Source organism: Dendropsophus ebraccatus, chromosome 1 (assembly GCF_027789765.1).
Source record: "Dendropsophus ebraccatus isolate aDenEbr1 chromosome 1, aDenEbr1.pat, whole genome shotgun sequence".
Classification (NCBI taxonomy): Eukaryota; Metazoa; Chordata; class Amphibia; order Anura; family Hylidae; genus Dendropsophus; species Dendropsophus ebraccatus.
The window spans coordinates 21,336,426-21,351,815 of record NC_091454.1 but is presented as its reverse complement, the minus strand read 5'-3'; the positions used below and the strand labels follow the sequence as shown (position 1 = coordinate 21,351,815).

General features: G+C 45.5%; 1 protein-coding gene across 1 annotated transcript in view; it reads right to left on the bottom strand.

Annotated features, from left to right (window-relative positions):
* Positions 1 to 6,596: 6,596 nt before the first annotated feature.
* The window catches only part of CLINT1 (clathrin interactor 1), a 53,010-nt gene continuing 44,216 nt past the window's right edge, over positions 6,597 to 15,390 (bottom strand). The window contains exons 7-12 of the mRNA XM_069968803.1: positions 14,272 to 14,509; positions 13,706 to 13,778; positions 11,840 to 11,920; positions 10,894 to 11,183; positions 10,632 to 10,809; positions 6,597 to 8,751 (exon numbers count right to left, since the gene is read on the bottom strand). Of these exons, the coding sequence (XP_069824904.1) occupies positions 8,465 to 8,751; positions 10,632 to 10,809; positions 10,894 to 11,183; positions 11,840 to 11,920; positions 13,706 to 13,778; positions 14,272 to 14,509 (1,147 nt within the window). The 3' untranslated portion in view covers positions 6,597 to 8,464. The remainder of the gene's footprint in view (positions 8,752 to 10,631; positions 10,810 to 10,893; positions 11,184 to 11,839; positions 11,921 to 13,705; positions 13,779 to 14,271; positions 14,510 to 15,390) is intronic.

Below are 15,390 nucleotides of genomic sequence, written 5' to 3'. Positions count from 1 at the left end.
TTAGAGCTTTTTCCAGGCATAAACCCTCATAAATCAAGTGCGGGATGAGGCAACGCCTCCTATCTGCCTTGTGCCTGATGGGCAGGGAATACGACTGGTGTTTGCCATGAGAAAGGAGTAAATTGCCCCTTTCTCATAGCGGACACCAGGGGGCACATAATGATAAATCCACCCCCGGTGTTCTGTATAGATCACTTTGTAGCGGTCTCCTCTATATCAGGGGTACTCAACAACTTTTAGTGAAGGTCCACTTACCGGGGTCTATTATCATCATTAGCAAACGTGTTGCACTCCCCCAGTAGTATATAGCCCCCCTGTGCGCTCCCCCAGTAATATTTAGCCCCCCTGTGCACTCCCCCAGTAGCATATAGTCCCCCTGTGCGCTCCCCGAGTGGTACATAGCCCCCCAGTGCGCTCCCCCTGTAGTATATAGCCCCCCGCTTTGTGCTCCCCAGTAGTATATAGACCCCCTGTGCGCTCCCCCAGTAGTATATAGCCCCCAGTGGTCCCCCAGTAGTATATAGCACCCCTGCTGTGTGCTCCACCAGTTATACAGCCCCCTTATGCTCCCTCTCCCATATAGCATATAACATAAAAAAGCTAACACTTAGGCCGCTCTGCTCTTGTCCTGGCGTCAGCGCTCCAGTGACATCACTCGAGAGCCGAAACCAGAGAGAGGACAGAGGGGCCTCTTGTGCTGCTGCGGCCACAAGAGTGACTGATAGGGAGGGAGCCAATGGCTCCTGCACGGTAACTATGAGTGCACGTTACAAGCACTCATAGTTAGTGTGCAGAGGGGAGCAGTGCAGCTCAGTAAACAAGTATACTGAGCTGCAGCAGGAGTCTGGACAGCTGGCCTCTGCGGTCTGTGTTCGGACCGCAGTCCGCCAGTTTTGGACCCCTGCTCTACATCATTACAGGTAGGATTCTTGTAACAAAGATAACATCTGTATATAGATAACATAAGGTCACACATTTACCCCGCCCTGCATACTGACTTCTGCACAGGTCACAGAGCATGCCCACAACACTTTCCTATCAAAGTCAGGTGAGTGCTCCAGCCTATGATTTTTGTGGCTGCTGTACAGTGCTGTTAAATGCAGCCTAGACTTAATGGCCGCTTCATAACTATGTAAGAACAATCAGGAACTCTAAATAGATAAAAAAAAAATAATAACATGCATCAGTATCTGGATTTAATAGAATGAGGTGATACAACCTTTTTTAGATAATTTTATATCCTTCAAGCGTATGGTACTCTCATTGTGTCTACAACCATCAAGCATTTGTATCACTGTTAGACTTTTATTGGGGTCCCCTCACCACCTACATGCCTATATGATAGATATGGCTCCTTTAACCATCTTAACCATGGAGCCAGATTTAAGAAGACAGGCATTGTTGGCGTTACGAACAGGACAGGGTACATTACTGCTATTGTTAGTATATGACGCCGACCCAGTTGGTATAAACTACAGCATCTTATTCCCGGGCACTCTTCCCTATGACAGGTTAATGCAGAGCACTCTCATGTCTCTTGTCGTATAAAAACCCTACAAATCGTCCTCATTTTGGCGGCTTTTAATGAAGATAAGTGTTTCCCGCGTCTGAGATGTTTTACCTGTGCGGCAGCTCAGACTTTATTTTTTTTTCCCTTTTAATCTCCTTTTTCTAAGATTATCAAACCTTCTCGGCACATTGTGCTCACAGACTAATTGGAGAGGAGCGGGCACATTACATGGCAGCCGGAATATGTAAATGAACAGACTGATACATGATTTATGGCTTTAATAATGTTCTGAGTGCCCCTTACATTTTAATCACTTGCAACATCCTTTTTAATATTCAATTACTTTATTAACTAATTAGGTCACTTGCGGACAAAGGGTGATCTGTATTCCGGCTGCGGAGCAACGAAAAAAAAAAAGGCCGTTCATCTTGTCTTGTCTCCTCATTAAAGAACGTGAAGAACTGAAGAAAAGGCCACTGTGAGACTCCGGCTATTGATTGGTGTGTGGTCAGCAGCGTCCACGATGGAATAGAGGAGCGACGGGACTACTGATGTTTATTACTAGATAGGTGAATACATTCCACACAAACTAACTTTTAATTTTTTTAAAAAAATTCAACAATGCTGTGAGCCCTATATCTTGAGATTTGGTTCAGATTAGAGATGAGTAGAATCTCAAGTCTGATCATTCGGCATTTGATTACCGGTGGCTGAAGAAGTTGGATGCAGCCATAGGGAATCTTGGAAAACACGGATACAGTCTATGGCAGGGATAGGGAACCTTCAGCCCTCCAGCTGTTGCAAAACTACAATTCCCATCATGCCTGGACAGCCAAAGCTTTAGCTTTTAACGGACACAAAAGTAGTGTCAGCTACGTGTTTGTGTCCGTAAAAAAAAACTGATCCGTTTTGATTCTTTTTTTTTTTTTTTACAATGGAAGTCAATGGAAAAACGGATCAAAACAAATGCACACAAATGCATCCGTTTTTTTCACCGTTTTTTTGCAAAAAACGGATGAAAAAAAGTACGGATTGCAAAAACGCAGTGTGAACCCAGCCTAAAGGGGTTATCCAGCACTACAAAAACATGTCCACTTTCTTCCAGAGACAGCCCCACTCTTGTCTCCAGTTTGCGTGCAGGTTTTGCAACTTAATTCCATTGAAGTTAATTTCAAAAGTTTAAGTGCAAACCACACCTAAACTGCAGACACGAGTGGCGCTGTCTCTGGAAGAAAGTGGCCATGTTTTTGTAACGCTAAATACCTCGTTTAAAGGATTGTTTATGAGGTTCAGAAAGTTTTACACTGCACTGTATATGGCAGGGGTAGGGAACCTTGGCTCTCCAGCTGTTGCAAAACTACAACTCCCATCATGCCTGGACAGTTTTGCAACAGCTGGAGGGCCAAAGGTTCCCCATCCCTAGTATATAGAACAAAATAGCATGTGTGGTCAGCGCTCTATGCGGAAAACCTATAGAGAATGAATAGAGATGACCAAACATGCTGGCTCACTTAGAGCAGGGGTAGGGAACCTTGGCTTTCCAGCTTTTGCAAAACTACAACTCCCATCATGCCTGGGCAGCCAAAGCTAAAGCTTTGGCTGACCAGGCATGATGAGAATTGTAGTTATGCAACAGTCGGAGGGCCAAAGGTTCCCCATCCCTGACTTAGAGGGACAACTGACCTTCATTCTCAGGATAAGTCGGGCCGCCACTGATCATCTATCCAACTTTAGACTATTGCAAGTACATCCTAGTGAGTGAGCGGAGATAGGAGCCTGTCCCCTCTCATCGCTTCAGTCATCCTGCAGAAGTTACTGGTATAACAGGATTGCGTGTGACAGTAACACTTCACAGCTCGCCGCCTCTCATCTCCTCCGCAGCTGATGAGCACAATTCTTCCCTTCCATCTACTGGTTTATTAATGAACTGCAGGCTCTTAAGCAGATGCATATTCATTAGCTTGCCAGCTGTTCTGTAGATCCCAGATGCCAAAGAGAGATATGCTAACGCAAACTATTTCTTTTCTCCTGACACAGAAGTAATTGTGGTCAAATTAGAAAAAAAAAAAAAATGTTAATTGCACACCTGGCACCTTCCCCGGTAATCGGGTCTTTACCGAACAATGGGGGGGAAATACTGGAAGGAACTTTTAAGATGTTCTGGAACTTTTTGTAAAGTTTAGGACTTTATAAGTGATTTAAAGGATTTCTTTATTTTAGATCCATTGCAAAACTACAATTCCCATCATGCCCTGACAGCCGAAGGCTGTCAGGGCATGATGGGAGTTGTAGTTTAGCAACAGCTGGAAAGCACAAAATAGAATTTATGCTCTAATGTATATCGGGCAGGCGTTCAACTGGTTTCAAAAAGTTATATAGATTTGTCATTTAGTGTTATGTAAAAATCTCAAGTCTTCAAGTACTTATCAGCTACTGCATGTCATGCAGGAAGTGGTGTATTCTTTCCAGTCTGACAGTGCTCTCTGCTGCCACCTCTGTCCATGTCAGGAACTGTCCGGAGCAGATTTCTATGGGGATTTGCTACTGCTCAGGACAGTTCCTGACATGGACAGAGGTGGCAGCAGAGAGCACTGTGTCAGACTGGAAAGAATACACCATTTCCTGCAGGATATGCAGCAGCTGATAAGTACTGGAAGGCTGGAGATTTTTTTTTTTAATTGAAGTAAATTACAAGTCTATAGAATTTTCTGAAACCAGTTGATTTGAAAGAAAAAGATTTTTGCTGGAGTACCCCTTTAATAAGATTTCAAGAGGTACCTAGTACATGCACACTTTGGCTGCCCAGGCATGATGGGAATTGTAGTTTTGCAACAGCTGGAGAGTCGAAGGTTCCCCATCCCTGTTTTAGAGAGTGGTGCATGTCCTCCATCATCTATAACAACATCATTTTTGATAATTACAGATTACAAAGTTAAAGATTTCTCTGTGATAATTTCTACCCATCAAATTCTATAGGTGCCTTATTGCAGATCCATAATACAACCATGTGTGAGTGCCAGTTTGCTGCCATAAGCAATGCTTCTAGATATATATATATATATATATATATATATATTTTTTTTTTTCTCCCCCAGTAGAGGCCAGTCTGATCTGTATGAACATAACTAATCTACCTATCAGGTAGTTTAACTCTAGTTGCATACAAGTGAATTTCCGAATAATTGCAGGTACAATGTATATTATATGGCAGCATTATTGACACTATCATGGTTAAGACTATTCGATACACTTACTTAAGGAACAACGAGAAACAAATCTGCATTCACTTTTAATCTAACATTGATGTGCTCCTGTAATGCAGAAGCTTGCCATAAGGTGGTGCTATTGTTCCTATTGGTAGTTCAACCTTACCTATGTATTGGATCTGGCTGCATTAGAATGAGAACCAGCACCACTGTAGCTGCTTAGCCTTCAGATCATGCGCTTATAAAAGCTGCATAATACTGCAGTTCTGTGCTGAATAAGGCCGTATTAGATGGCCCGACATCCGCTATAGGCGAGCGCTGATCTGCTAGATTACATGGCTCGATAATTGTATGAGCTGGGCTGACGATGTCCGGGCAGTCCTTGCTTTAAGGTTGTGTTCACACTATGTAAAAACAACTTTAGCTCGGAATGCATTAAAAAGAACTGTACAGTTTACTAAACTCATTCTCAACAATTATCGGCAGATTAGAATAAACCTCTAAAATCCATCCATCCCTTTTTGTGAAAATTATCTGACCCTGATCTGCTCTAATCTGTAGGGCAGGGATGGGGAACCTCGGCTCTCCAGCTGTTGCTAAACTACAACTCCCATCATACCTGGCCAGCCAAAGCCTTAGCTATGGCCATCCAGGCATGATGGGAATTGTAGTTTTGCAACAGCTGGAGACACGAAGGTTCCCCATGCCTGCTGTAGGGAAACCTGGTGTCTCGATACAGTCCCACAACACCACCACCAGTTTGTGTAATGCATAGATACCTCGGGTCCTCCAGAGCAAGAGTCTACTAGCCAAGGATACTGAATATGGGGGGGGGAGCCTACATAGAATGATATATTAAAAAAAAAAAATTTAAATCAGGGTTCATTCACATGTACCATGTTTTCTGCAGATTTTATACTGTGTATATCAGTGTAGCTACTGATTCTACAGCAAACACTGTATGTGTGAACGAACCCTTAAAGGGAACCTGTCCTCACTTTCATGCATCTTAAAATGTGGGTTCTAGTAGCTTCCGTCTGCCCTGTCAGTCTTGATTGCTGGATCTATCCAGCACAGTAGTCCTGGATATTCATGAGAAGCAGGAAACTCCACCCACCAGCTGCTGATTGGCAGTTATCTATCCATTGTGTGTATAGGTAGTCAACTGTCAATCAGCAGCTGGAGGGCGGGGAGAGGGGTGTGGCAAGAATCCTATTTTCCTGCATATTAGGTGAACGGCTAAACAATATAAAGTATCAAATCTGTTCAGCATTTCTGTCACTAGTTTATGCTGCCCTCATTTAAGGCGGCATAAACCTAGTGGCATAAGGTGCTCATAAGAATATATACACACAGATTAACCAGAAAAGGTAATATATGCAGAACATATAAGTACACGTCCTCTTTCACTGGAATAGCTGGTAGTACAGGTCTCAGCGTCTATCGGGCCTGTTACCGTTATCATTATGACACCGACCTCCGTAGATGAAAACTTCAGATGCCGTGTAAAAAGGTGAGTGCGGGAGCGGTTGATGTAACAATACTTGAAAGCTTCTATTCTTTGAAACCAATTTAACCGGGGTGAATTGTTGAAAGATTAAAACCGTCGGTAGTCTGCTAATTACCCCCGCGCCTCATCTCTTATTCAGGCCGTGAATCATGTTCCATCACCATTAGCTGCAGCCCATGAATTTTGGTCTAATTAGAAGGGCTGGAGATGAAGAGGCGGCAGCGGCCCTGGCACCCCCACGCCCGTCAGCACGAGGAGATGTCATTAAACAATCCTAAATTATTGATGAAAATTACTTTGCCCAAATTGTAATTATTTCCTCTCTGTGTGAATGCTGGTGCGAAACGGCGGAAGGAATGAAGCAGGCAGGTAAAAAGCCCGGGGTCAGAAGGTTTAATGGTGGAAAACATCTGGACTGCTATCGAGACAGGTAAGTGATCAATGCCTTTATAAAACACAAGGGGCCGTCCCCGCCAATAAAAATCAGGAACCGATTCCACAAGGAAAAGAAAACCGTAAAAAAAAAAAAAAAAATCAGATTTTATTAGTTTTTTTTATACATATTTATTTCAAGCCAATAAATCTGAAAAGGCGGCTACAGCTCACCTTAGGTAATAATATAGATCTGTATTTATTCCATAACTGATTCCCAACACCGTCCGCTGCCTTATGTACAGGGGAAGAGAAGCAGGAAAATTATATAAAATCTAAAATCAAGGGTTTTCGTAGAGGAGGAGTCTGTACGGGATCGGGGAACGCTGCCCTATGATTCCCACATAGTAGACAAGGCGGCGTGTAGTGAACTGTGAGATCTGATGTACAGAGGAGAAAAACATGGTGGCTGGTTTCCGGAAACAGCGCCACACCTGCCCACATGGCTGGAAAGAGCAGCCATGTTTAGTTTATTTCTAATCTTTAAAAAATGTCTGCTTATTTCCTTTTGACAGAAGGGCTATAAGCAAGTGTTGTTTCCCTGCAGCGCCACCACTGGAGAACTGCGGTATTACACCAATGACTGATGTCTGTGTAACGCATTGATATGCTATTTGGTTGCCTCTCTTGTCACTAACAGATGAGGGGAGGGCAACCCAGATCTACAGTATTTACTAAGAATGTTGTGTTGTTGTTTTTTTTATACCAGATAAATCTGCACCGTTCCAATATACTTTACATTCCTCCAAGGTTTAAGATCCAAGCTTGCTGTCAGTGAATGGAAAACTCCCTCTGATCGTGCACCACTCAAAAAACTGCATAGCTTAAATGTATCAGAGCAGCGCTGGTTGTTTCCATTCTTCAACAGCAAGCAGGGATCTTAAAACGTATAGTTACGGCTATATAGCTAAGGGCGGACTGGTTTGTAACGCTGCGGTTTGGTTCGGCTGCCAGGGGTATCAATGACGGAGTGGTGCAAGCGATGTGACTGATGCCAAAGAAAAAGCAGGGGGTCATTTTTAGTTTGAACTAGTGTTTCAGAACCTGTGACTTTCCAACTGCTGCAAAACTACAACTCCCAGCAAGCTCTGCAGCAGCTGGAGGACCACAGGTTGAGCAACCATGCGCCTAAGGTAGGGTGCAATGCAAATGCGTGCAGGGTCTCTGAGCATCTCTACATGCATAGGGTGTGGCGGGGCTGTCTACCCTATGGTGCCATCCCCCAGCTTAGGAGTCTACACTGCAGGACGTGCATGCTGAGAAGCAGCGATAACTGAACCTAAGTCACTTTGGAGAAAAATAGATCATTTCTTATATATATTACATTACAAAGAAAAAAAAAATCCGTCCCAAATGAGCGGAGGAGCCGATACTGTTCATGAGGTTAGGAATGTGAAAGTTACGTGTTGTGTCTATCAGATCACATCCGGGTCATTCAGAAACCTAAAACGAGAAAGAGCGGGGGGGAGGCAGGGAGGGAAAAACAAAACAAAAAAAAACAAAAACGAGACTTAAAGGCGCCCTGTCACGTACCCTGATAGCAGACACTGTGTACCCGCTTAAACCTGTCGCCTGGTACAGAAAGGCAATAGAGCTCTTACAGAGCGGGGTCTCTCCCAGTCTCCCCTCTACAAACAGCTCGGCTGGAAGTTCATTTTTATTCATTTATAAAAGATATCGATTTCGTGGAGGATCAGGATCTGTCCGGTCCTCCAGGTCGCTCCCTCCCCTCTCGTTCGTTCACATGTGTGCAGTTGAAAATCCTTCAATATGCCAGCTCTGCGGGGATCGGCCGGATAAAGCTTTTTATTTGCTGAAGTTGGCAAAGTTTGCAAAGGCATCTTGTTTGGGTGGCATTACTCCCATAGGCATTCCCATGGTGGGGGGCATGCCCATCATCCCCTGGTTCATCATTGGAGGGATTCCTGACATGCCCATAGTGCCAGTCATCATGTTAGGGATACCCATGGCTCCTGGCATGGGACCAGGCATTATGGGGCTGGTCTGAGGTCGGATGGGCATCATGCCTGGGGTTCCACTGATGTTCATATTTGCAAAGCTCTGTGGCATCATCCCCATGGGCTGCTGTATGTCTGTGGAAGAAGAAGTGATAGTCATCAAAATGCTTGTTCTTAAAGGGGTAGTGCGGTGGTAAATAATTATTCACAGAATAACACACATTACATAATTATACAACTTTGTAATGTATGTTATGTCTGTGAATGGCCCCCTTCCCCGTGTCCCACCACCCCCACCCGTGTACCCGGAAGTGTAGTGCGCTATACATACCTGTCACGTGCCGACCCCCGTCTCCGATCTTCAGTCAGTGACGTCTTCTTCGGACGGACGGCGAACAGCTCCCACTGTCCCAAATGCCGGCCGCCCTCTGCAGCGTCATCCGATGCTCAGCCGCGATTGGCTGAGCATAACTGTGCTCAGCCAATCGCGGCTGAGCACAGTTATGACGCGGCAGAGGGGGGCGGCGGCAGGGATTTGGCCGTCCGGCCGAAGATGACGTTTGGCACAAGATGGAGGACATGCGCGACACGAATCAGGTAATGTATAATGCACCAACACTTCCGGGTATACGGGTGGGGGTGGTGGGACACGGGGAAGGGGCCATTCACAGACATAACATACATTACAAAGTTGTATAACTGTGTAATGTGTGTTATTCTGTGAATAATTCTTTACCGCCGCACTACCCCTTTAAGTCGGACATACACTATAGTATGGTCAGCTGACCATTATTATTCCCATACACATGGGAGAAAGGGGAGTAAGAGCTCTATTACATGGGCCAATGTACTGTGTAAAAAAATCGCAGATCCCATAGATTAAAACAAGGCTTAACCCTTAGGGGACACTGCCAGTTTTCATTTTTGCGCTTTCATTTTTTTCCACCTAGAGACCCAGATGAGCCCTTATTTTTTGCGCCAATAATTGTACTTTGCACTGGCAGACGCAATTTTTTATTTGGGGGGGTTTTGTTTTTACCCTACGGTAAAACTGACTTGTTATACATGCTCCTTAATGTTATTCCCCCTGGGGGACTTCTAGTATGACTGCTCTGATCTCTCATTGAGATCTATGCAGTGTAGATATACCGCATAGATCAATGAGATAGGCACTCTATTGCTTTTGGCTGCTGCAGCCAAAAGCAAGAGTGTGCAGAGCCAGGATTAGCGCCATTACGGCGCAGACCCTGGCCGGGTGAGGATGCGGGAATTGCCCCTCCGTGATCCCGTCGCATGGGGGGAGTCGATTGCACCACTTGACCAACAGGGAAGGCAGACAGCAAGCATTTGGATGCAGCTGCATCTAAATACTTAATTAGTGGGCACGGCGATCGGACCGTGTCCGCTAATAGCCGCGGTCCCAGGCTGCATATAGCACCGGGGACCATGGTAATTTAGAGCGGGGTCGCCGTGCGACCCCCCTCTGAACTCCCCTAGTGGCACCAAGACTTTCAGTAACGTCTGGTGCATCTAGGGGTTAACCACATTTGCTATTACACAGGGAGATAACCGATCGGGAGATAGAGGCGGGTGAAGACCGCGCTAAGCACAGTCCTTTTGCGGCTCTGTGTCACATGATCGGTAAGGATTATAATGGAGCCCGACTGATTATGCTGACACAGAGCGGAGAGAGGAAAAAAAAAAAACCTGCACCCCTTGTTTTTTGTATTAGTGTAAGCTCCCTCATTCCCTTATAAGTAACAGAGCAGGGAGAGGACGTGCTGCAGCACCGTCCTCTCCCCGCTCTATCTCCCGATTGATATGGGTTTGAACACTCAGACCCGGACCGATCAAAACTTTTGACATGTCTCTATGACATGTTAAAAGTTTTGCAAAACGACAGCGACACTTTAAAGGGTTTGTATGTGAAAAACACTTGTCACGTTTATGTGGAGACCCCTTTAAATAGAGGTCTCCCGGGATTCCACTATAGTTCCTGAAAAGGAGGCACTTACTCTGTTGCTGAATCATGGCGTTTAAGGAGGGCTGGGATGGTTTACACTGCTGCATGCCTGGCATGAGACTGTCCAGGGAGATGTTGACGCTGGGGTCAGACCAGGTGGATGGAAGGGTTTTGCCTTGAACCTTCATGTCCGTTCCATGTGCGGGCAATGTGTTTTGCTTCTGAAGGGGCTGAGAAACAATACATTACATTCTCACATAGCGCCAGTAACATCTATAATTTATTGCCTGGTACACACCATTTTTTCCCCCTACCTGAGATCTTGACATAGGAAGCGTCACTCCCACAGTACTAGAGCTCATCATGGACAGGTTCATGCTGTGGGACGTGCTCATGGTGGCGTGTGTGGGCCCCATGAGGTCAAAGAGGTCTGTTGTGTTGGAGGCAGCAGGGGTGGGTTGCGGATGAGAAGCAGCAAATAGGTCAGTGCTCTGTTGTGCGACTGCAAACATATTGGTTGACGGTACTGATGGGGCTGGGGCTGGTGGCGGCTGGCTGAAGGCGCCCCAGTCTCCAAAATCTCCATTTCCAGTTGGTGTTGAGCCTGAAAAATCAACATAATAAACATTTACCCAGTGCGGAGCGATTGTCCATCTCTGAACCTCACTGACTATTGCTAACAAAGAGGAAGAAGCTACATAAAACATGGAGTCACGTCACACAGAGTTATAGTCCAGAGCTGCATTCGCAATTCAGCTGAAACTGCCAAATGTTCCTCGCATCACAACTTTATCTGGCGATTTGTCTTTCTAGTCATCTGATGAAGGAAATTTATTTATATCTTACGTTAGTTTTGATTAGAGATGAGCAAATCTCGAGCACGTTGTGGTCTGTCTAAACCAGAGCGTGCGGCATTTGATAACCGTAGTTGAGCAAGTTGGATGCAGCCCTAGAGCTGCCTGGAAAACATAGATACAGCCTATTGCTGTTTTAAGTTTTTCTGGACTCTCTAGAGCGGCATTCAACTTGTGCAGCCATCGGTAATCAAATTCCGCACGTTCAGGTTCAGACGGACCCCAACGTGCTCGAGATTCGCTCATCCTATAGTAGCAGAGTTGTGATTGCAGCTCTGGATTATAATGCAGGCTTTAACGCAGGATCAATACAATTATAGGAAAAGAACTGTATACAATTCAAATCTGCCCGATCCTTTTGTTTTGTTAGGAAATAAGCCGTGGCTACAAGTGTGCAGAAGAATACCTTGTGGTGCGGGGAAGCTGGAAGACTGAGCGGCGGATGAATTGAAATCTGCAAAACCACCAAATGGATCTGCTTTGGAGCCTGCACGGAAAACATAAAAGTAGTAACCATATGTGCAACTAATTATAGGGATTTAGGTAAAACTGTATCGCTAAATCTGGCCAAACACATAGGATAGCATTCAGCTGACTGCTTCATAGCCATCTGTTCAGATTCTTCCAAGATCAAAACTAGCAGATCCAGAGAATGGAGGTGCACTGCCCTTGGAATAAAGCGCTAAATGAAAGGGGTTATCCAGGTATGCAAAACAAGTATGTAAAAAAACAAAGAAGCAATACTTACCTCTCTGTGTTCCGTGGCATCGTCCTACGGGTCTCCAGTATCGCTCCCCCAAAACTACCCGTTTTGGGGATGACAGCCCACTCAGCCAATTACTGGCCACGACGGGACAGACCCGTAGGATGACACTGGAGGAGCGTGGAGAGGTAAGTATAGCTTCTTTATTGTTATTTTACATACTTGCAACCATATAGCTATAGTTTTGCATTACTGGATAACCTCTTTAAAGACCTATGTGGCTTGGGCAGACTGCCAAAACGTAAGGGTCATTCAGAGGGACAACAGAATCTGTGGAGGTCCCAGAGGCCAGACCCCCACTGAGCAACTATTTATGCCACAAATTTTTAAAATGCAAATAACAGAATATTTTTTTTTTTAGGGTTTGTCCACATCATAGTCTTTGCTCTTTTACTAAACATCGTTTTTCTATTGTATTCGGAGTATGGATAACATAAGCCGGCAGAATCCACCCACCTTCTTCTCACGTAACATACAGCACTGCCTGGGTCCGTTCTTGACAGTCATGTCTACTCTGTGACCGTCCTCTCAGCACAGCTGCCAAGGCAGGTGGTGCCATAACATCTGCCCGGCACTCAAAGATCCCTAAAGACCATTTTTGATGCCTGGCACGATGCCCGTGCTGCCACAACTCTACAACAAATTCTAACCATCTGGCACGACCAACAGGACAGAACATAAAAAGTGTTCTGCTTGGGAAATTGCTGGGAGGCCGAATATCGGGGGCACAAAAAGAAATAGGATGTACGCAAATAAGCTTCATCATCTTTGGAAACAGAAGAACAATGAGCGAGGCGGAGAGGACCACAAAGGAAGAGTGAACCAAGCCTGCTCATTGTTCTTAAAGTCACATGGTCCTGGTGAGATCTTAAGGCTCCATACACATTACAGAGAAGTCATCCAAAGACAAACTTACTAGTGTGTATGGGGCCTATGGACTCAACCCTGATGTTGGGGGAAGAGAAGAGACTGACATGTTAGGTTTTATCTAGCCTTAATGTAGAGCTGGCTTAGGGCCATATTACATGGCTAAACTATCTGTATTATGCCCAGCTGACAGAATTCCAAGCACTCATTTGTCAGCCAAACTCATGGTTCTGACCTGTTCAACACTCGTTTATTAGACACACACAGCTACTTTCTTGAAAATCACAGCGCCCCCCTGCCCTCAGGTTGTGTGTACTATTACAACTCCATTCACTGAGGTACAGGAGCAGGACAGGAGCTGTGCTGTTTCTGAAAGAAAGCGAACATGTTTTTGTAAGCCTGGACAACCCGTTTAAACATGTACAAGTCATAGACATTGGCCAACCGCTATAGGACCAGACTCCACCATAAACACACATGCTTGGGGAGAGGAGAATATTCTACGGCAGGAATGCCGAATCCAATCTGTCCTGCATCTGCAGTCAAGCAGAGATCTGTTCATACACATAAGATCTCAGGTCAAGCCCATGTGTATGGCAGGCTGCACATGAACCAATCTTCTCCTTTCTGTAAGGGTGTTACCTGCTTTGCCTTCTGAATCAAATAGATCCACTAGATCATTCGATGCCTTCTTACCGCTCTCACCAGAAACGGTCTGAAAAAGAAAGAGAACATGACGATTAAACCACTTGGCCGTTTATTTACGGGACAGTTGAAAAGGAGACCTGTAAAGGGTTAATTCCACCATCAAAGGCTATGCCCTGTGTACAGGGGATAACCAGCTAAACGGTGGGGACCTGACAGGAACCTATGAGATGATGGATACACAAGTGATATGTACACAGTGCACGTGCATCCCGGACACCACTCATTCTCTATGATTGTTAGATCCCCCACACCTAGTTATCCCCTATCCTGGGCACTGGGCTACAAAGACAATGGTAACAAACATGGCCCAATATATGGCAGTCACATGACCTATTTTTTGAGAGAGTCACTGGGCTGCCTTTTACGGCTTACCCATATTTCTAGGATATGCCATCACTTTATGACCCCCTTGGCTTATGACTTAGCCGTCAGTCGTTGACTACTGCTGGTGTACAGTAAGGGGCTGACAGATCTCCAGTAATAGACAGAGGGGTGAGCACCTTATTTACAGCAGGATGACTGGCGGAGGAGGTGAGCTCGGGACTTGCGTTATCTCCGGTGTAGTGTGCGGCTGCGCCCAGGTCTATTTTGGATGGGTTCCCTGTGCGCTTGGAGCGGGTGGTGGTGGTCTCGGTGGCCTGCGTGATGTGGATATGTTTGGTGGTGACCGTCTCCTCCTCGTCTTTGAACTCTCCAGTCTGTTTTACCCGGGTGTTTTTCCGCTCTTCTTCATCATCACTAGAGAGAAGGTGTTCATGCAATCAGTCTTTAGTGAGACTTAATGTCTATACCCACCCTGTAAGTTTAGGATAAGTCTATTCACCTCCCATCTTCTCATTTTACTTAAAGGGGTATTCCACTCAAACATAACTTTTCATGTTGCTGCCCATGGTGAGAGTAACAAGACAGGAAAAAATTTGTGTGAGCTTTTCCCTGTCTCCTCCTTCCCCCCATCCTTTCCAAGAAGGCTGATGTAAATAAGTCCCTGGCAGGCTGTATCGGCAACACTGTAGCTTCTTTGTAATGCCAGGAGGGATAATCAGTGAGTTCATCAGCACCTTGACTTCAGATTAAACCTCTCAGCATTACAAAGAAGCTACAATGTTGCAGATAAAGCCAGTCAGGGACTTGTTTACATCAGCTGTCTCAGAAGGGAGGGGGACAGGAAAGCTCTCACACAGTTTTTTGTGTCTTCAGCAGAAAGCAGCAGCTCAGAACTGGGAGAAGGAGACCGAATAGATAATAAGTATGGAAGGAATTGCTAGTCTCACCATGGGCAGTAACATATGAAAAGTTATGTGTCCCTCGCTCTGGTTTCCTGTCCCCCAGTCGCTTCCTGGTCTGATCGGAGACCCAGGTTGTGACGTGTCAGCCCTGCTCAGCCAGTCGGTGGTCGAGGCTGGACCCCACTACGGCTGCTGACTGGCTGAGCAGGGCTGACATGTCACGAACCAGGTCCCTGATCAGACCAGGAAGAGGCCCATAGACCAGAAACTGGAGCGGGGGACAACTGGCTCAGTTGCCCCTAGCAACCAATCAGATTCCACCTTTCATTCCTGACAGACTCTTTAGAAAATGAAAGGTGGAATCTGATTGGTTGCTAGGGGCAACTGAGCCAG